Below are 20,952 nucleotides of genomic sequence, written 5' to 3' on the forward strand. Positions count from 1 at the left end.
GTAAACCAAGCCACCAAGGAGGAAATCTTCAGTACTAGACTATATACAAGTCAAAGTTTAATGAAAACAAATGACCTAGGGTAACTAAAAGCTGTGAATATTACTTCATTACAGGAATCACAACAAAATGAAGAACACAATACATTGCTCCATAATGTTCCTCCTACAAGATAAATTGTTTCAATGTGTGTTATAGTACACAATAACCTTTATCTGGCTGGTCGCCAACCTCTGCCCCCTCGATGGAATGGTCTTCTCCCACGGCCAGCAGAAAATGTTCTTCCACGGCCATCATAAGCACCCGGATTGAATTGATGGTTAGATTGTGGAGGATGCTGATTGCCTGGACAATAATTAGAAAGAAAATTTGTTGGTGGATTGAATTGATTTGGAGGACCACCTTGATTGCTTGAAATAGAGCTAGAATGAAAATTTGTTGGTGCATTGAATTGATTTGGAGGACCACCTTGATTTCTTGAAATAGAGCTAGAATGAAAATTTGTTGGTGGATTGAATTGATTTGGAGCACCACATTGATTGCCTGGAAAAGAATTAGAATAAAAATTTGTTGGTGGATTGAATTGATTTGGAGCACCACCTTGATTGCCTGGAAAAGAATTAGAATGAAAATTTGTTGGTGGATTGAATTGATTTGGAGGACCACCTTGATTGCATGGAATAGAGCTAGGATGAAATTTTGTAGGTGCCTGAAACTGGGGAAAGGGTGACTGTTGGTTTTGGTTCATTGGCCCGTGTGCATACATATTGGGCTGTCCTCCAGGATATGCATTTGGTGGAGGAAACCTGTGGCTAGGATTGAACTGCTGTTGATATGGAATTCCTTGTGTGGGCAACTGATGAGAAAATTGAGTATTTTCTGGATGCCATGATACACCGTTCGTAGGAAATCCATTAGCAGGCATCACAGACTGTTGAGGCGGAAGTGGCACCCCATTTGGCAAAACACCGGTTGTAACCAAGTTCGGACCACCATTTACAGGTGGAAATGGTGGATTTAAATTAGGTGTACCAGAAAAGCCTTGGCCGGTGCTTGGAAGTGATGAAGAATGACCATGGGCAGCACCAAAAAAGTCTTGTCCAGTGCCTGGCATAGGTGGACGACAATGACCATGAGCAACCAATGGTGTGGCAGGTGCAACAGGCATAGTAGGGACGGAAACGTTATTTGGTGGAAATTTCTTCCTGTTGTTTACCATTGTCTTGGGATTTCGATTATTTGTGGCTCTTTTATTTTGTTTCTGCCTTTTCTTGTATTCGTCCTCTTTTTCATCATCCGAAAATTCTGTTTCATCAGACAACCCCTCGTCATATCCTTTCTCGTAGAGATCTTTGTCATCTAGCACATGATTTACAAATTCCGCAACAAAAGAAACCAAAGTTCCCTTACAGATCCCTTCCGGGACATAATTTTTGGAATTGTATCTCACAACATAATATGGACTTGTAACTTGTCCAAAGATCTCATCAATTAAACCGAGTGGGGTTTGCCTTTCAGTAATCCAGAGAATGGAACCCTCATTAAGAGGAGCATGCTTCTCCACCCCTTCCACAATGACTTTAGCACCAACAATCTGTAAAATAAGATACTTGATTAAGCCGATTACGTAACAAAGTAACTTTAAATTCCTTTATCAGAGACGAGGTTTGTTTCAGTCGGCTTACCGATGTAACAACTCCCACTGGTAGCATTTTATGATGTGGTCCCAAGTTTACATTCACAGGAGGGATCCAAGGAAGATCCTGCAAAGTTCACAACCACAAAAACCCCAAATCAAAACAAATTTAAACAATATCCAGTCACAAAAGTAAATAAATTAAAAAGCAGTGGTTTTTGACATTTTCTCCTACGCCGAAACATAAGAACTTATACGTTGATTCTAACTTTCTTCAATCCTCACAACGAAGCTTCTAATTAAAATATCAAAGATTCAACAGATCAAATGCCCGTCTTCAACAGTACAACCGGGATGAAATTATAATCAATTCAGAATCATCTGTCGGCACAGAAGCATAGCGGGATTGGAACCACATGATTCAAACCCACCAAGCGCATGTCTTTAACTGAATATATGCAAAACATCATTAGCATCTAAATCAACCAATTCATGTCTCAAAAACGGAATAAAAATAAAAAACCTCATTAATCTAATCAATACAAATCACAAAGGTTTTCATGTCACCTTGTCACCTGCATTACAATTCAGAAGAAATCATGCAAATTTCCAACATGGTATTGACAAATGAACTAACATTTAATTTACAATAGATAAGAAAGAAAAAAAAAATACCTCAAGCTCGTTGCTTAACCTATGGCATCTTCCTCGAGATTGATCATCGTCAGAATCATCACTGCCCCAGCTAGTAATCTCCTCGGAATCATCATTAACATTCACTTCAGAATCTACTATCTCGCCTTCTTCCAATTCATTCTCATCTTCACTTTCACTCTCACTCTCACTCTCAGAGTCAGTAGTACTTTCACTTTCAATTTCATTAACATTATCATTAGTTATAATCTCGCTCTCGTCTCTAATTTCAACAATGTCATTAACATAATCATTATTAGCGATAACGTCGCTTCTAATTTCAACAGCATTATCATCATTACCAATAATCTCACCTCTATTTTCAGCATTTTCAATTTCATTCACCTCATTCTCAACTAAAGAGAAACTCTGAAACAATTCCTGAACACCGGAATTTCCAACGGTAAGATCCAGATCAGAAGACCCGGACTCGACGATAGGTAGGTCGGGAGGGTTGTTGTTGTTGTTGTCTGAGGTGGTGGGGGAATATGCGGCGGCGGTGGCGGCATAATCGAAATTAATGAAAGAATCGGCGAGAGCGAAATCATCGTCATCATCCATATCGGCGGAGATTGGGAATTAGGGTTAGAAAAAGAGAGAGAAACATTAATTAATAATAAGAGGAGGAAGTTGTTCTTAGTTTCCATATCGGCAAACAAGCGAGGGTTTCGGTTTGTTTTGGAAACGTTTTACAACTCGCTCTAAACCCTACAGGCGCGCCAATTCCAAATTACAAAAGTGTCATAAAAAAAACTAAAATAAATTAAGGATATGATTTGTCCGACAGATGTTGCATAAGTGTCTTACAGGTATCGAACATCAACCTATGGAGTGTCGAGAGTAAAGGAAAAAATAATTATTTCTGGACGTTACTGTCCAACACGTGTCGGATGAGTGTAAGACAACAACACGTTTCCAGCACCGCAACATGTCTAATCATAGTGGGTACATGCTTTGCTTTTTATAGAATAATAGAAATAAATTATACGTTTAAGCAAAGAAATACTACTATACTATAGTGTTTTAAAACTTTTTTGATCAGGCTAGTGTTTTAAAACTTACGGTTCAATCATTTTTTATTTTATTTTCTTATTAAGAAAAAAAAATTAAGATGAAGGAATGGTTCTCATGTCTAAAATAGTAAATACATTAAAATTCACTAAACTAATTGTTAAAGACTACTCTTCCGTCTCAAAATAATTGTAATATTTTATTACTGCACACTTGTCGATGCACAATTTTGATCATTAATATTCTTAGTTGTGCATTATTAAAAATTATGAAAAATTGATATTTTGAATTTTGATAGTACTCATCGAGACAAATCTAACAAGATCTCATATGCTAATATTTATTTTTATACATTGGTAAAAAACTATGGTCAAAATAGCTTGTATGATTAGTGCACACAGTCAAATTGTGACAATAATTTTGGGACGGAGGGAGTATTTTGACATTGTGAGTTGTGACAACGTCCCACATTTTTTGTTTTTACATAAACAAACTTAATTATGGCATTTCCTTCATAATAATAGTGGCAATACAATTAGGAATTATATCAAAAGTGTTGCAAGAAGCATGAGATAAAGTTGCTCGTGCAAAAGCATGAGCGCTACCGTTTGCTTAACGCCTAGCAAAAACAACTATAAAAGTCGTTATAATAATGAAGCAAATTCCTACAATGTTGAATAATTGAACCATACTCCGAATGATTTGTTTGACCTTTGTTAACATCATCCACAACCACCTTACAATCCATCTCAAAGACTACTTTTCGGTAGCCCATATTAGCAACCCATCGGAGACCTTGATGCAAGCTCCAAGCTTCCGCTTTTGACGCTGACATAACGACATCTTCCTTTGCTGTCATTGTTGAAATAAAAGTGTTTGTCTCATCACGAAGGCAAGCTCCCATACTCACCATTTGCTCTGTTACAAATAGAGCTACATCCAGATTACATTTAACATGATTTGACGATGGGGGTTGCCACAAAACAACTGAAACAACATGCTATTGTTGGTGATGTTCTGTCTTAGTCGAAGCGCGTGCCTGCTGCCAGGAGTGCAGCATGTAAGTTGCTCGCCCCAGAACCTGTTCGACGATTTCATATTTTGCCTCCCAAAGTTGTTGGTTTCTTTTCCTCCATAGGCTCCAAGCTGTCATAGAAAAAGTAACTAATTGTTGTGTGTTAAGGTGGATCCATAATAGCTGAAAAACATTTTTAAAAAAAAAAATAGGCATTGATCATAAGATTTTGTAAGGTATTACACAAATTAACACTTCGCCAACAAGATATACTATCCGCACAATCAAGAAACAAGTGCCAATTATATTCTGTAAATTTTTGGCACACCACACAATTTGAATCACAATTGACTCATTTGCTCATCAATCTTTTGCTTATTTGGTAGACAATTCCTCCCAAGTCTCCACATAAAATGCTTTACCATGGGAGGAACGGGTAAAACACATAATTTTTGCCAATCACAATCAACTTTTCACTCATCTCTATTGATCATCACATCCACACACTCTATAAGCACTTTTAATGGAATATAAACCTTTCTTTTTATCAAACCTCCATATAATCTCACCATTTTTTCCGAAGGTTAACAAGTGGGATTTTTAAAATAGCATTAGCATCTCTATCACAAAAATGCTCAGGCACAAGATGTCTATTCCAACAACCCCGATTTATATCAATGAGAGAACTAACTGTAGTCAAAGTTCCAATATGATTGATGGGGGTTGTAATGCAGAGGTTCTCTTCAAATTCGTTTCTCAACTATGGAGTGTTCCAAATCGGTATTAAAGAACCATCACCATTTCTCCATCGGTAGCCTTCTTTCAACAATACTGGGGAAGTCAAAATGCTACGCCAAACATAACTAAGATTATGTCCCAAGAACGCACCCAAAAAATGTCCCACATATTTAAAGAACAGAATTGTTATTTATTTATTTTTTGGTACAAACAGAATTGTTATTTACTTATGAAAAATTTCATCTATGTGAGATGTGTATAAATAATAACACGTGTTAATATGTGATTGGTCTAAATTGTATGAGATTGAAGAGCTTTTGAGTTAGACCAGGCCCAATACCACGTCTGATCCATCGAAAACAAACATGTTATTATGGTTATGATGATGGAAATATAAAAAGGTTAACTATGTTTTTTATTCTTTTAAATATATCATTTTTATTTTTAATATTTTTTTTAATAAAAAAATCAAACTTTTGTCCCTTTAAGTATACGAACTTTCAATTTTAGTCCATAGTTTTTTTTACAAAAATTTGCGTTTTATGTTCAAAATGACCTTTTTCTTGTCATTATTAAGACATTAAAATTTCATTAGTTTAATGATTTCACAATTTATTATTTAATTTTTATTTATTTATCCATAACATTAAATTAAAGATAAATAGTAGTTAAGTAATTAAGTTAATTGTAACAAAAAAAAATAATTAAGTTAACAATACTTTTAAGTGATAATGCTATGTCATCAAAATAAGTCATTTCGAACATGAAACTCAAATTCTATAAGAAAATAGGGATTGAAATTGAAAGTAATATATTTAGAGAGATTAAATTTAAACAAAAATTTAAAATAGCTAAATATAAAGTTGATATATAATAATATATTTATAAAGAGTAAAAAAGTATTTAATCCATAATAGATGGCTATTGATTCTTCAGTAATGGTAAATGTCATGGGTTGGTAGTGAGAGCGTACGGGGTTCCCCAAAAGGAAGGGCATTGCATTAAGGTGCCTTTGTCTGTTTTATTTTTGACAGACAAACATCAACCTCCCTTTGTCAACTTCAACTTGAAGGGGTTGAGTATTTAATGGAGACCCCCTTTGCTATAGCTGTGCGATTATTCCTTTCGTCTTTAGTTATATGAAATTTTTATTGAAAAAAAATTGTCCCTACATACTTTTTCCGATCACTGATATGAGTAAAAAATCAATTTTTAAATTTATTAAAAAATCGTTGTATTTAGTCCATAATATAAATCAAATACATAACTCTTCTAATGAACTTAAAAGTGATTTTTGGCTAATTGAAGAGGTACAAAATAACGAGTGTTATGTAGCGAGAGCTATCTAGCTCATGGGTGGGTTAGTTTGAATACCGATGGTGCTAGTAAAAATGACGAGTGCGGCTTGTGGTGGGATAATAAGAGACAACATAGGTGTTTGGAAGTGTGGCTTTTCTAAAAATTTTGAATAGATGCAATGCTAGCAGAGCTTTGGAGAGTTGTTGAAGGGTTAAAACTTGTGTGAACTCGTTATAGGGTCATTTTTACCGGGAAGCAAATGTCTATGCGGATGCGATGACTAACATGGGATATGACCACATGTCAGGTTTAAGAAGTTCAGATGCGTTTAAAGTCGATATAGATGACATATTGATCAAAAGATTTTATTATAATTGAGGTCATTGTAATGTAATGTGTGCTGAAATATGAGTTGTCTTTTATGACGTCATATTGACTTGAGACTTGAATCTATCTATCACGATATATATTTAATTAAATTAAAATGACTGAATTGTGTTCAATTCTCATTTCTGTTAAATTAATTATGGCTTTAATAGTTTCAACTATCTTTCTATTTTTTTGACAAAATAGTGTCAACTATCTTTAGAATATCTAACTTTTATATCATATCTAAAATAAAACCTCTCCAACCAAAAGGTTTTTAACCTTCTACCAATTCTTGATTGAGATGCTTGCCCCCCCCCCCCCCCCCCCCCCCCCCCCAGAGGCTAGTTATTGTGTGGATTTGGTAACTCATTTACAATATTACAATATACTATAATTGCAACGTTCTTTCTTCTTTATATATATTTTTAGTTGTGTATCTTACTTAGGAGTTAGGCCACCACAAAAATCATACATTATTTTTTTAATTGAAGAAGAAGAGCATGATTATTAAAGTACACAAATAATCATTTTATAATTAATTTATTTTTTTGCAATGGGTTTGAAGTTTGAACTCTATCAAGTTACAAATTCAATATCTTAGTTTAGGAGTGACTCCATTTGATGAGAAGCATAAGAAAAATATATTTAAAGAAGAAATTACACACAATAAGAATATGTTAACGTTATTTGGATTAACTTACCAAAACAAAGTACATATATAGAAGCTAAATTTGTTGAAAATAAGTTCCAACTTCCAACTTAAAGAACAAGTAAAAAAATAAATTAATATAGAAAGAGTTGGAGGTTGAAACTTCAAGATCTTATGATCATGGACCATTCACAATATCCATGTGTTAGCACAATTAAAAAGTAGCCGGTAGCTACCAACCTTATCTACTAATCTGCTACTAATGATAATTAATCTTATTAATCTAGTACTAATACCTACTTATAGTATCTTAGTGATGGTAAGAACGAAGAACAGCTCCACAAAATGTGCAAACAATGGCTTTCCATGATTTGCAATAAAATGGAACATAGCAAAACCTTGTAGCCGTCTTCATATCCGCCACGCTAGCACAACCGCCGCACCGTGAGCAGATCCCCGCTGCCGGCTTGCTCCTCTGCATCTCCTTTGTCTGGTCTACAAGAAAACAAAAGCACACCATTCTTCTCTTCTTTTTTTGATGTGCCTTAGTTTTCTAATTTTGAAATGTGATAGAAGAGGAGAGGTAATGTGTGTATAAATATAGCAAAATAAATATGATATTGAAGCTGGCAATAAGTTAGTTGAGGCTCATAATGTTAATGAGCTTTCTTAGTAATGAAGATGTGAATTTTATGACATGACCTTTTCTTTTTGTAGCATAAAGTGTGTTTATAGTTCGATTTTTATTTATTTTATATATAATTTTTTTTACTGTAAGTAAATTGGGTCTACAGATTCTCTTAAGAAGACCTTAAGATTCAAAGAATTATATATGTATTTACGAATAATCCACCAATAAAGATACTGACCGTGTGAATTGAATTCACGCGCCTTTGTAGATATGAGCAAGTCAATTACCAACTTATATGATTTATTTAAAGGTTTTTTTTTTAATCTGGGAGGGTCAAGTAGTTTGGAAAGGGTGGATGAGCAACAGAATTTGCAACATGTGGAGGTCAAGAGGACCGGAGGTTTAATAAATGTGTGTAGGACCTGATTAATAAGTTTGGTGGCAGTTGGTTAGGTCAGTTTGCTATTTTTGCCTTAATATGTCCCAGTGTGCCATGTATAGTACAGTATATTCTTAATCAAATTACTAGTGCTGTATACTGTACTACAGTAATATAAAATAAGTATCCTTTATTTCTTACTACTCTCTTCCACTTGGTTTGGTTGAGACAATAAATTTAAAAGTAAAGAAAGTAAAGAAAAAAAAGAAGATAATAAAAAATGAGATGATAAAGTCGTTGAAGTGGTTAATGAACTTTATTTAAGATCAGTCATTTGTTCGACAACATTTGAATTTAAATCTTCGTTGAAGTCATCTTGTATAGTTATTAGTACTTGATTTGTCAACAATATACACTGTTTTTATCATTGTCATCAATTATACAACCATTAACCATATACCTAAGTACCTAACTAACAAGTGCATCTATGATCTAAGTGTTCTGACTCGGCTCCTCTGCTGCAGTCATGCATTCTCACATTCACGCATTTGAGATATCGGTGATTGTTCGATTATGATTATACTGTTCAAATTCAAGTTCAATATTTTAAATTATAAAACAAAATTTAAAATTTGGAATTGTTGGACCGGTCAATCCAAGGATATATATTCCGATCGTATGAATGAGGGAAATTTCCAAACACAGGACTGCAATTTCCGAAGGGTCGTCTTTGCAGATAGCCAATTCCTGATCGATACATACTGTCGACAACATTTCTGCTGTAACATGTAAAATCAGAACTGTAATTGTCAATATTAATATGAACAATATTCTATGAAAAACAAGTTATACATCAAGGAAACATATCCTATGTATGAACAACTACAGATTCTATCTTAATCTTCCAGTTTGACTCAAATGCAAGGCCAAAAAAAAAACCTAGGGAATAACATCCAAAGCAAAAGGTGCAAGGAACTGATAACTGAGGGAAACAAAGGTGCAAATGCCACTTTCCACATTTTATCACCCCAGTATGTCATATTCTCATAGAGCATGCATCATGGCCCCCATTGTAGCTTCCCGTTTCATTTGCGCAGCTTTCCCACTGCCGCGGAAGTACATGTATACTTGCTGCAAATATAAATCAACCATCAAACAAGTAGGAGTAGATTCAAGAGAATAGATATGTTATATTATATTATTAAGAAAACCTGAATAACCCATATGCTCAGCAGTGATTCAATGGTGAAAAAACCACATCCAACAAGGTAGAGTATCTGCCATTCAGCACAAGAATTACAGTTACTATATCATTTGAAAGTATAACCATTGCTTGTCAAGACATGGAAATAAAACCTGCTTTAGGGATAAAATGATATCAAACTTTTTATTACGACTCCTTATCAAGAAGCCGGTGCAATAACTCAACTAGAAGTTGGAACATACCCCAAGCATTGGATTGTAGGTCAGGATCTCAAGTGCAGGGAGTATACCTCTGTTAACAACATAACCATTAATTTGATCGACAAGCACAATTAGAAATCTTAGAATTGAGTATTAGGCCTAACTCAACCCTACAAAACCGGTTTGTATGGTGAGGATTGCCTCTACTTTATAAACACACATTCAGATCATCTCGCAACCGATGTAAGACTTCTTAACAAGAAAGAAAAATGATTGTCATAATATAATGATCAAGGATTCAAGGACATTAGGTGGCATGTTAAATAAAAGGAATGAAAAGATTAGAAGGAAACTCACGTGAGAGATTTTCCTTTGAAGACAAGTGGAGGTGCAACTGCAGCCAAAACACAAAATAGAACGTGGAACTGCTTGGAGAAAATGGGGGAAAAAAATTAAGAACACTTAGAAAAATAAGCACAGAATGAATAGTTACTGCTAGGAATATAAAACTTGCCGAGTAACATATGAAAAACCAGCCGAACTTAAGAGCACTGTCCGTCCTGTAACAGGAGACGACACAGAATTATAAAACAAAAACATGTCAAACCAGTAAAATTGGATTGAATCATACGGAAATATACCTCGTAGCACGATAAAGAGGACGATACCACATCACATAGGATGCAGGAACACCGGAAATAAAGTATATGATAGAAAGAAACCAAATTGACAGTCCTACATGGTAAAACAAATTTGTGTGAATAACAACATGGCTACATGCCTACTATAATCGATCATAAGATATAACACAAACCTTCTCCTTTGAGCCAAGCTACTGTAACAGCCGCAATATTAAATGTCAGACAAAAAATCAAACCTGCAGATTGTTGCAAAGTTCAAGGATGAATTTAATGACCAAAATGAAACTCCATATACTCCGTATAGCATTAAGTATATGAGATTTTCTTTCAGAAATATTTATAAATATCTTGCAACTGCCATCAATGACATAATGGTTGCTTCCTAATTTCCATTATTTGTTGAAGAAACTGAGAAACAGTACTTCTATTTAGAAACAGAAGCAGGTGTTTGCATCGAAATGCCTAATTTTATCTAAGATTAATAATGAATTGCCAATGTACATAGAGAATGATATCTCATATGGCCACAAAACATTGTCACAGGACTGCATAAATGTCCATGTGCATATGCATAAAGATTTACTTTCCGAAAATTCTATTTATCACGAAAAAAATACTAAGAAGAACATAACGCAGGAGAATTGCAACTGTAGAAGGTTCTTTTTCATTTTTATCCACTCATGTATTCCAACATATAGAAGATCTAACAGTTATAATGAATTTGTGATAGTTTTCTTCGCCACAAAGGAAGCAATATTTTAAATAGTTGGATAGAAAGGACTTAAAATACTAAGTGCATAGGCATTTTATTTACTAGCATATAAGTATAACAATTATAGCTTATGTCAAAGATACTAAACTATTAAAGCACATGAAGCAAAAGGATTGAGTACTTTAAAGTTCAAATAACTTCTAATTTCAGTTATGGTTTTGAGCATATGTATGAATACAAAAATTATATGAAACCGCCTTTTCAACCAAAGATCAAAAAACAAATAGTTGTTGTCACTTAAATACAACCTTTGACAAGATATAAAGGACTTCAACGTACCCAACCATGTTGTAAACGCAACATATTGGATCGCTTGAAGATGTATCGGTATTTCCTTTGCAATGTCATGATGAATGAGAGGGAAAACAGGTGGCCAATTTTTTTCCTCAATAACTATTCCAGCTGCAAAATAAAAATGTAAACCACTAAAATGAAGGCATTATTCCTGTTAACTTCTATAAGTATAGATGAAATTAAAATACCTCGCGCTATAGCATCTTCCTTTCTTTTTAGCTCCTGCAAAACATCACTAGATCATGAGTTACCTAATTACAATAATAAATGTCCATATACACAAATCAATAGCAGAGAAAACTGAACCAACATGAACAAAGTGAACTAATTTGGAATTGAAGGTATGATATGACTGCTTATTCAGCTCATAAACTCAAAGCTGAACTAAAGTATTAGTCATTTATTGATGTTAAATTTACTTATAATTGATAGAATCATTCATTAATAAATATAGTTAACTACATAGTCTTAAAATAACAACATATTATACTGAATCTTACTAAACAAGTTAACTAACTTAATAAAATGAGAATTGGGGTCAAAGCATTTAAGCAAGAGATCAACATGAATTACCTGTTCTCTTCTTTTCAATTCAGCCTCTCTAGCTTGAAGTTCCTTTTCCTTTGCTTTGAGGTCCTAAAGTTATAAAAAAATGTAATTAAATTTTTATCAGCAACAAACACTATAGCATCATAATTTTGACATTTACTTCAACATTTTGATCATTCAGTCTCTACCTTTGGCAAATCAAGAGCAATGTCAACAGTTGTCCCGCGATCATGTGGCTCATGAGGAAGGGGTGAGAGCTTTGCACTTCCCGGGTTCTGTAAAATGTAAAATTAAAGGGTAAAATAAATGTTGAAAGGTAATCATTAATGAATGAAAAAGGTGATACCATGATTTAGTATATGTTTGAATTCACCGTGACATTGACAGACTTACTCCCTTCAGTTTCATATATATTAGCAAAAATTAACTTTTTAGATTCATTGAAAAAGTGATGTATCTAGTCTATATTACAGACCAGATACATCATGGTTTCAATGAATCTAAAACGTCAACTTTTGTTTATATGTTTATATATGAGACTGAACGGAGAACAATTACAACGAGATGCCATAATTTTTGCAAAAATTACACCTTAAAGCTTCACCAAAATCAAGTTGTCACCGTAAATTTGCCAAACTTACCACTCATCCAAACATACACTAAGTGCAAACAAATAAAAATTTCGATCTTTCTAGTTCTAGGTATTATTCAAGTTTAAGATTACATAAACTATGCAACACTCATGCTTAATCCAAATACAGATGATACATATCAGAAATTAAAACAAGATGATGCATCCTTTGTCATGGATAAGATTAAATAAAGTATTGTAAGCTGATATACACAATGATAGAAGTGAGATGAACAGGAGAGCTCACAGTAGTGTAGAATGCACCTCCACCATATCGCCCTGAACCTTTTCCTTTAGGAACTCCATCCTAATATTATTATTAATCAAAATGAAATTTGTTTATATCTATGATCCATTTCAATTGATTTCATGACACTAATCATGTTTAAGTTTAATTACTCCACACAAAAAAACATATTCATCAAAATCTTATATCGTATATATTTATATTTATCTCTCTTACTTTTTATCTTCTGCACCTTAAACACACTTCAAACAATACACATAACCATCAAAATTTTGATATCAAAATATCATTTCTCGATAAATAATTAAACATATAATAGATCTTACATAATATATATTCAAGATAATTACACATGAACGAAGAATAAACCAGAGTCTAATTCTAAAAGATACATTATGTTCTAACAGGAAGCACATTTGTATCTAATTTAGCAACATTGGGAATATTTTGGTTGATTCGATTAATTGATGAATGTTGTGAACAGAATGCAGATGAAATACGGAATCGGATGTGAACAAGAAGAAACTTACGGCGAAAGGATTAACCTCTTCTTCAGCGAAGGGATTGGTATCGTAGTTAGTCATGGGATTTGATGGATAGATTTGATCGAGGAAAAAATGGATACTACGAGAATTTTGATGAGAATGGAAATGATGACGATGATAGAAAAAGAAGGGAAGAAGAGATTTGTTTGTTAGTTTGTTGTGGGAGAGAATGAAAGCTAACTGAAAGAGAAGGAAGGAAAAATGTTGGATTGATGGATGAGAGCAAAGTTTTCATGCATGTTGTTATGTATGTAATGTATGTATGTTAGTTATCATTCAATGCATGGTGATGCTCAGTTTCTAGTGTTTTTTATTATTATTTTTTTTATTCCTCTTGCTAATTAAAATATTTTCAATCATAGATTTCTAATTTTATTAAAAAAAATATATAATATAATTAAAATATTATAATAGACACAAGAATTATCAAAATTTCATTTCATCACAAAAAATGGACATAATAATAAATTAAAATAACTAAGATACGCTACAGAATCATATTCCATCATCAGCTTTATGGAACAATCATCAAATTGAATGGGTCAATTACCAGGATAACGTGGCATGGTTTAATTAATCAACCATGAAAATTATCACACATTAAATTATAAAATAAATATTTATTTATATATAAAATAAATACAAGGGTATTGGTGCCTATAATAATTCTCTGAAGCTGATTGGATAAAGCACCTTGCATAATGCATAGCTTGGCATGTGAATATTGGATGGTTAGTATTTCATCACAAACCCTCCTTAGGATGTGATGAAATGCATGTCTTCAATAGCTGAGGTAAATTCTTCTTGCAATTCATTCATATATCCAAATATCATTATCATCTTTCATTTGATTCATTTTGTTGAGAATCCCTCCTTATCATATTTAGCAAGTACAAGACAACCTCGGACATTGCTGGCCTAAATTCCGGCTCCGACTGCATTAGATTATATACAAGAAAAGAAAATCAGTTACATGACATAAATCAGTAAACTATGCAAGATTCGGAAACATATTCTATGTTGCAACTGTCTCACTCTCACGCAGTTTTTAATCTCGACTGTTCGATTGAATCAATGGCAAAGACCATTTAAAAGTGATTTAGCTATTGTGTAATTTGAGCCATTTGATCTCAAATTAACGGTCGAGATCATTTATTACGTGAAATGTGTTGTTCACCTATATCAGGGAATCCAGATCCTTCCGACTGAAATACTGAATAGCTTACCTGAACACATCTAGAAATAATGTCTGCGAAATTTGACAAAGATTTGGCGGGGTAAGCTCCATTTAGAGAAGGATCAACCATCCTTGATAATGCATCAATATCATGAAGTTGAGTAATTGCCCATCTTACAAGAAACTGCTCACCTCGAGGGCGTTTCCTGTACAAGATTTACACAGTACATTAATTGAAGTCCACGAAAAGCCGAAAATATATGCTAAAGTTTTATCTAAAGGGTCTTACCTGTCATAGGACTGACGACCGGTCAAAAGTTCTAACATAACCACTCCAAAGCTGTACACATCACTCTGGTAAGTATAAATTCCTGACTCAAATTCTGGAGCCCCGTATCCATAAGCTGCTAGCAGCTGCCCTGAGAGCTGAAATTGTATGAATGTTATCAGATTGCTGTAATGCAAATTCCTTTGCAAAACAATGGTGAAAGAAGGAACGTTTAACATTCCTCCACAGCACATCAATGTTTTTTCTTGAAAAAAAAAATTGTACTGTTTCCCTCGTAATGCAGAAACATTTTTTTTATCTCATACTCTCTTACCTGACGTACAGAGCCTTTAGTTATTAATGGAGCCAAACCACAATCAGATACACGCACGGATAGATCTTCATCGAGGAGAATGTTAGCAGACTTGAAATTTCTGTGTATAACAGGTGGCTGACATTGCTCATGCAAGTACCTAGAAAGAGGTTAACGCCAAGTATTAGACTCATAAGTTCCACATAAAGATGCATTATTCCTAGGGAAAATAATTTTTCTTAGTGGTTACTTGGACTTACTCTAAGGCTCTGGCTGCTCCAAGTGCTATCCGAATGCGAGCATTCCAAGACAGTGTTGTTTTGAATTCATCATCTGAATGAAGTGCTTCGTACATCGACCCATTACTGCAGTATTCATAGATCAGAAGCCTTTGGCCATGCTCTATGCAGTAACCGATAAGCTCGACAATATTTGCATGCCGAAGTCTGTCAATATTGTTTACCAATTCAAGAAACTCATCATCTTCTTGGTGATCGGAAACTCTCTTGTCTAGTTTCTTCACAGCAAGTATCTAACAATTCATACAGAAAGAGCAAGTGTCAAGATTTGAATCAATTACAGTTAAGTTGAATTAGACAGAAAACAAACATAAAGCCATTTTGTGTCATTTTATATAAAATCAAGATCAAGTGAGAAGCAACAATCTTACCTTCCCATTAGGAAGCTCCGCTCTATATACACTCCCCAACATGCCTAATCCTATAAGATTGTCTTGAGAAAAGCTATTTGTATACTGTTGAAGGGATGCAATGGTGAAAGATTTTGCAAAGGTGGGCGGAAAAACACTTCTTTTGGAAGGATTGATGTTAGCCCCTCCAGCGGAAGTGGTTGGCTCGACAATCACCTTCTCAGCGGCAAGTGGTGGAGCAGGAGGTGGAGGTGGAGGAGGACGTGGGGGTGAAGGTGGCATTGAATCTACATCTAGTGCACTCATATCTATATTGTGACTTAATAGCTTCGGCAGTGTTTCCATTTTTGGTTCATCTTGCACTACTCGAGGATTCTCTTTTGGCCTTGCAACAGCCACTTTTGGTCCTGTTCAAAAATAAAAATTTAGTTAGAAAGTTAAATCATTAAAATGGATAGGGAAAATTAAATGTTAGAAAATGAATCATGAAACAAAAAACACAAGTAAATTTACCTTTCTCAGTTTGACTAGGTGGTTGGACTAGTGCCCCATTATTCCAAGGATTCGTTCTTTCGCCTCCATATGCTCCAATCTGATGTTGCTTGGAGGTTCTTTCGCCTCGTTCCCTTTTGCTACATCTTGGAAGAAAGAGAACAAGTGCCAGTGCCAAAATTATAAACCCCAATACACCAGAAATAGTTATCCATATCACTCTTTTGGTGTTTTTTTTCGATTTCCCGGAACTTGATTCTTTTGATGCAGTTGGTCCATCAGCCGGTTTAGTAGTAGTAGGTACACGTCCACTAGGTACACGTCCAGAAGATGGCGTCCCAGGAACCACAGTTCCTGATGGCGATGCTGTAACTGGAGAATGAGGTGGACGAGATGGAGCTATAGTATCATTACCAGTAAGGTCAAATTGGTTTCCATCTTTTCTGCATATAAATATCACAATGAGTTATTGAAGCACCAAAAATACAAATGATATTGGGATTAATTGCTTTTTTTTAACTGCAAGTGCTACAGAAATTGTGCAGAAAATAAAGCCTAATGCCAAAATATTTTACTTAATTGCAACACTGCATATATTTGGAATTAACAGGCTCACAGATATTTTCATGGAAACATAGTCCGAAAAACCGAGTTCCATTTCCATCTTCCCAATCATCTGACTCAGGAAATCATCACATATAAGGATAGAGAAGCAAATATTTTATGTTTTAAAATTTTCACCTGAAGTTGGTGATGCTTAACAACTTTGGAGGTATTGCTCCAGAAAACTGGTTGTTCTCAACATTCCTGTTCAAATAAGATAGAATCGCAACGTGTTAAGAAAGAGAATGACTGTAGTCTAAAAACCAAAAAGATTGTATCAAATCCTAATATTGATTCCAATTTCCAAAAAGCTATAATGACTACAAACCAGAGTCTTATTGTTTATTTAACCAAGCTAATGTCATACAAAATTTATAAGAAACATGGTCAAGAGAAGTACAAATCTGTCAGTGGAAGGTCTTGTAAAACATCGAGTGTCCCAGACAGGCTGTTGTTCTGTAAATTTCTGCCAACAAGAAAGGAAAAGGTTAGATTGATTAACAGATAAGAAAGATAAAAATCACCTTAACAAGAAAAGGAACTCACAAAGTCGTCACAGCTGATAAATTCTCTGAAGATGGAGGCAATTCTCCACTCAAATTATTATGAGATAAATCTCTGCATAACAGTTTGTAGCACATCAAATAATTTTTTATGTACAATGAAGCTAAAAGAGATTCATTTCGGCAATGTGTGTGTTTGCGCCAAAAATTAATTGAAATGAGGCCTTACAGATTGGTCAATCGCGTAAGAGACTGAAAGGCATCTGGTATTTCTCCAGTCAACTGATTATCATTAAGAGACCTGAAAGGGGGCGATTCAAATTTAGAAACTTGTATCACATTTAACATCAGCTACCGTTAGAATTTAATATAAATTAGAAGAAACGAAAAACTCACAACGCAGTAAGTTCTGTCAATGTGGATAAAGTGGGTGGAATACTTCCGGTTAGCTGGTTACCCGAAAGAAAACTGCGAAAGTACAAACCATTTTGTCATTATACATAATTTGTTGGAAGAGATAATATTACACAGGTAGGTAACACATACAGCGTTTGCAAGGTAGCTGGCAAACTTGTTGGAATAATTCCTCCGATGTGGTTGTTGCTTAGAGATCTGCCGCAAAAACATGAAGCAAACAACAAAGGTTAAGCAGAAGAAATTCACAAACCAGGGAATGCAACATACACTAACACGTGGACTTGCCCATGCTATGCATATATGTCGAGGGACACAAAAAGGTGAGAGAATATATGCCAGCAAGAGTGGAGAAGAGAGTTTTATTTACATTGATTTGATAGAAACAAATGTTCCCAAGCTATCGCCAAGTTCTCCTCCCAAATTTGCACCAATCAGAGTTCTGTCATACATAAGTATGCTAACGGTCAATTACATTTGTAAGATATAATCGCAATTAAGCAAGAAAAAGAGATAACATACATTTCTTGTATGAGTGAATCATTACATTGAACGCCTTGCCACGCTTCTCCGCACGGGTCTCCCGCACTAGCAACCCACCCAGGAAGAACAGGATTGCCCAATGCAGCATATAATCTATTAATTGCAGCAACTGATACAATTACGAAATTTTAGAACCATCAAATTATAATAAACCACATATAGATGAAAAATAATCAAAGAACATGTTAATATTCATAAAGGAAAATGTTGAACATTAAGATAAGTATTTGCAAGAATGAAAAACGAAACATTTGATTTGCTAGTAAACATATAAGGAACCATCTCAAGTTTCAATGAAAAACTGCCACATTGTATATTCGTGTGTTTCGTATGCAGATTCCTTTGTAAAAAATAGCATACCTCGTTCATAAATCATCTATTCCATTACAAAACACAGTCACACAATTCAATAGCCTCGGCACACATTGGTCCAAAGGCAAGACACATAGAGTCTGTCTACATAAACTTCTCCACAAACACTTACCAAAAAATAATAAAAGTAACATTGTTATAATTATAAGTTTTTTAAACAACAGTTTTCTCATAATTTGAAATAAACCTCTATAACTCAATTTTTGTCAGAAGCTTTCTCACATAATTTGTCCATAAACACCTATAAATATAAACCTAGCATAAACCTAGCTTAAATGTAACCCTCTATAACCAAGGTTGCATAATTTTGATTTGAATACGAAACATGTGCACAAATTACTTAGTATAATAGGCACAGAAGCACAAATTTAATGCTTCAGTTTTGCAAGGGAAGTAGATTAACAATTATCAACCCAAAGCATTACTGTAGATATAGAAAATCAAAAAGACATGAAAAGAGAAGAATCATTACCATCAGAGGGATTAGTAGCAGCAAGTGAAAACTGTACTATACAGATCAACATCAATCCAAAAAGAACTTTTATATGGATTTTCAATTTCATTATCTTGAACAGTGAAGTAGATCTCATCTCACTCATTGATCCCCAAATCAACCTTAATCATCAACTGCAAAAAGCAACAACAACAACTAATCTGAATTAAAAGTTCAACCAACCAAACCATAATTACTAGACATTCAAAAAATCAAACAAAAAAACAAAAGTAAGAAAACCAAAAGTAAGAATTTTTTTATATTTTTTAAATAAACCCATTATTCTATATAAGCAAATAATGCATAAACATATCATACATGAACAAAGAAGGATCAAATCTGAGAAAATGAATGAACTTACTTGGAAAGTATGGATTTTTAGAGATAATGCTGAAAATATAACTTTTAAGAAAACTATGGTTGAAAAAAGATATAAAAGGAAAGTAAGAAAAAGGTATGTGGAGTGTGTAAATAAACTTAACGGCTAAGATTCTCAGTGAAATTAGTGGTGTGAATGGAAGTTGAGAAAGTAAGCACATATACATTGAATTCCCAAGTTTTTATCATATTGTTAAATATTCGCCAAACCAAATACATCAATTATTTAGTAAATCTGCGACCGAAGAAAATACCATAGTAGGATATAAAATATATATTTAATTTAATAATAATAATGAGTAGTAGTGTGATTAAAACAGTGACCTTAAGAAAAAGGTGAAGAAAATATGGAAAAAAGCTGCAAAGAAGGAGATTCTATTCTATTCTGAGACACAGTTTTTGATTATTTTTTTTTTCTCTTTCTGTGAGCTTCTATGGAACAAGAACAAAAGAGTGCGTGTGTTATTGTGTGTGTGATGACACAGATATGAAAGTGCAAAACATTACATGCTTATCTGTTGTTGTTGTTGTAAGAATGGGTTGTCACGCTCTTACGTCGGCGCGTACGGTAACTATGCTATAGTATGTTGTAATGTGCTTTGCTGCCCATGTTTGTTTGTTGATGTTTTAATCATGAATGGACTGTGTTTCCTTGTCTTTTGCAATACAACGGGCCAATTACTACCTCCAATAACACTTGTTTTAATGTTTTTTTTATTTGTGATCAATAATTGTTAGAGTGTGTGCAAAAATTTAATGTAAAAAAGATCTTCTACAAAAATTAAGAGTAGTAATACTAATAAGTGTATGTTTGGTTTCAATTCTGGAGCATCCAGAATTGATTCTGGACGTGTAGAATTGATTCTGACTTGTTTGGTTTCTCAAAAGTAGAATTGATTCTGCCTCCAGAATTGATTCTACTTGAAGCTAGAAATCGTAGCTTCTGATTCTAGAATTGATTTTTACACTCAAATTTTTTATTCAACTCACTTTTTCATGAATATATCCAAACATAAACCACTTCAGCTTAAAATCAATTTTGGCCAGAATCAATTTTACGGAATCAATTCTGCCAAAATCAATTCTCTCCGCCGCATAACCAAACACACGCTAAATACTAGTAGTTGACCGACTCAAAATACTTTTTATTATTTTTATAGGAATTAGAGAATTGAATCTACTTTGGTCCAAGTGATGAAGAGTTTTTTTTAGTCTATATTATAATTTGGATACATTAATCATTCAA

General features: G+C 34.0%; 4 protein-coding genes across 5 annotated transcripts; all 4 read right to left on the bottom strand.

The window, feature by feature from the left end:
* Nucleotides 1-209: 209 nt before the first annotated feature.
* LOC123896591 (H/ACA ribonucleoprotein complex non-core subunit NAF1-like) lies at nucleotides 210-2,997 on the bottom strand. The gene is made up of 3 exons (XM_045946961.1): nucleotides 2,310-2,997; nucleotides 1,684-1,761; nucleotides 210-1,592 (listed from the first exon to the last, which is right to left on the bottom strand). The coding sequence occupies exons 1-3, from the start codon at nucleotides 2,886-2,888 to the stop codon at nucleotides 210-212; spliced, it is 2,040 nt and encodes a 679-aa protein (XP_045802917.1). The 5' UTR covers nucleotides 2,889-2,997.
* Nucleotides 2,998-7,432: 4,435 nt separating this feature from the next.
* LOC123894673 lies at nucleotides 7,433-8,040 on the bottom strand. Its single transcript, XM_045944725.1, has one exon. It carries the CDS (start codon nucleotides 7,926-7,928, stop codon nucleotides 7,719-7,721), a length of 210 nt encoding a protein of 69 aa, XP_045800681.1. The 5' UTR covers nucleotides 7,929-8,040; the 3' UTR covers nucleotides 7,433-7,718.
* Nucleotides 8,041-9,171: 1,131 nt separating this feature from the next.
* LOC123894674 (secretory carrier-associated membrane protein 1-like) lies at nucleotides 9,172-13,578 on the bottom strand. Its single transcript, XM_045944726.1, has 13 exons — nucleotides 13,487-13,578; nucleotides 12,957-13,016; nucleotides 12,267-12,353; nucleotides 12,103-12,165; nucleotides 11,718-11,751; nucleotides 11,515-11,637; nucleotides 10,637-10,699; nucleotides 10,464-10,557; nucleotides 10,337-10,382; nucleotides 10,180-10,247; nucleotides 9,865-9,913; nucleotides 9,630-9,695; nucleotides 9,172-9,549 (listed from the first exon to the last, which is right to left on the bottom strand). The coding sequence occupies exons 1-13, from the start codon at nucleotides 13,538-13,540 to the stop codon at nucleotides 9,463-9,465; spliced, it is 894 nt and encodes a 297-aa protein (XP_045800682.1). The 5' UTR covers nucleotides 13,541-13,578; the 3' UTR covers nucleotides 9,172-9,462.
* Nucleotides 13,579-13,953: 375 nt separating this feature from the next.
* On the bottom strand, nucleotides 13,954-20,182 carry LOC123894675 (protein STRUBBELIG-RECEPTOR FAMILY 3-like). 2 transcript variants are annotated; one of them, XM_045944727.1, is made up of 17 exons: nucleotides 20,031-20,182; nucleotides 19,308-19,462; nucleotides 18,443-18,572; nucleotides 18,291-18,362; nucleotides 18,053-18,118; nucleotides 17,903-17,974; nucleotides 17,736-17,807; nucleotides 17,550-17,621; nucleotides 17,404-17,469; nucleotides 17,142-17,207; nucleotides 16,422-16,843; nucleotides 15,930-16,315; nucleotides 15,520-15,791; nucleotides 15,281-15,419; nucleotides 14,968-15,104; nucleotides 14,728-14,884; nucleotides 13,954-14,436 (listed from the first exon to the last, which is right to left on the bottom strand). In XM_045944727.1, the coding sequence occupies exons 2-17, from the start codon at nucleotides 19,432-19,434 to the stop codon at nucleotides 14,338-14,340; spliced, it is 2,355 nt and encodes a 784-aa protein (XP_045800683.1). In that variant the 5' UTR covers nucleotides 19,435-19,462; nucleotides 20,031-20,182; the 3' UTR covers nucleotides 13,954-14,337. The 2 variants fall into 2 exon arrangements, with proteins under 2 accessions (XP_045800683.1, XP_045800685.1); XM_045944729.1 differs by lacking the exon at nucleotides 20,031-20,182 and adding an exon at nucleotides 19,690-19,852.
* Nucleotides 20,183-20,952: the final 770 nt, after the last annotated feature.

The sequence above is a fragment of the Trifolium pratense genome, linkage group LG7 (genome assembly GCF_020283565.1).
Source record: "Trifolium pratense cultivar HEN17-A07 linkage group LG7, ARS_RC_1.1, whole genome shotgun sequence".
Lineage (NCBI taxonomy): Eukaryota > Viridiplantae > Streptophyta > Magnoliopsida > Fabales > Fabaceae > Trifolium > Trifolium pratense.

Coding starts and splice junctions, on each gene's coding strand:
- LOC123896591 (XM_045946961.1), bottom strand. CDS start 2,888: ATGGATGATGACGATGATTTCGCTCTCGCCGATTCTTTCATTAATTTC. Junction 1,762..2,309: donor GGTTAAGCAACGAGCTTGAG/GTATTTTTTTTT, acceptor TGAACTTTGCAG/GATCTTCCTTGGATCCCTCC. Junction 1,593..1,683: donor CAGTGGGAGTTGTTACATCG/GTAAGCCGACTG, acceptor CTTATTTTACAG/ATTGTTGGTGCTAAAGTCAT.
- LOC123894673 (XM_045944725.1), bottom strand. CDS start 7,928: ATGGTGTGCTTTTGTTTTCTTGTAGACCAGACAAAGGAGATGCAGAGG.
- LOC123894674 (XM_045944726.1), bottom strand. CDS start 13,540: ATGACTAACTACGATACCAATCCCTTCGCTGAAGAAGAGGTTAATCCT. Junction 9,914..10,179: donor TTCAAAGGAAAATCTCTCAC/GTGAGTTTCCTT, acceptor TGTTGTTAACAG/AGGTATACTCCCTGCACTTG. Junction 9,550..9,629: donor TGAGCATATGGGTTATTCAG/GTTTTCTTAATA, acceptor TTATATTTGCAG/CAAGTATACATGTACTTCCG.
- LOC123894675 (XM_045944727.1), bottom strand. CDS start 19,434: ATGAGTGAGATGAGATCTACTTCACTGTTCAAGATAATGAAATTGAAA. Junction 18,119..18,290: donor TTTGTTTCTATCAAATCAAT/GTAAATAAAACT, acceptor TTTTTGCGGCAG/ATCTCTAAGCAACAACCACA. Junction 17,208..17,403: donor GACCTTCCACTGACAGATTT/GTACTTCTCTTG, acceptor TTATTTGAACAG/GAATGTTGAGAACAACCAGT.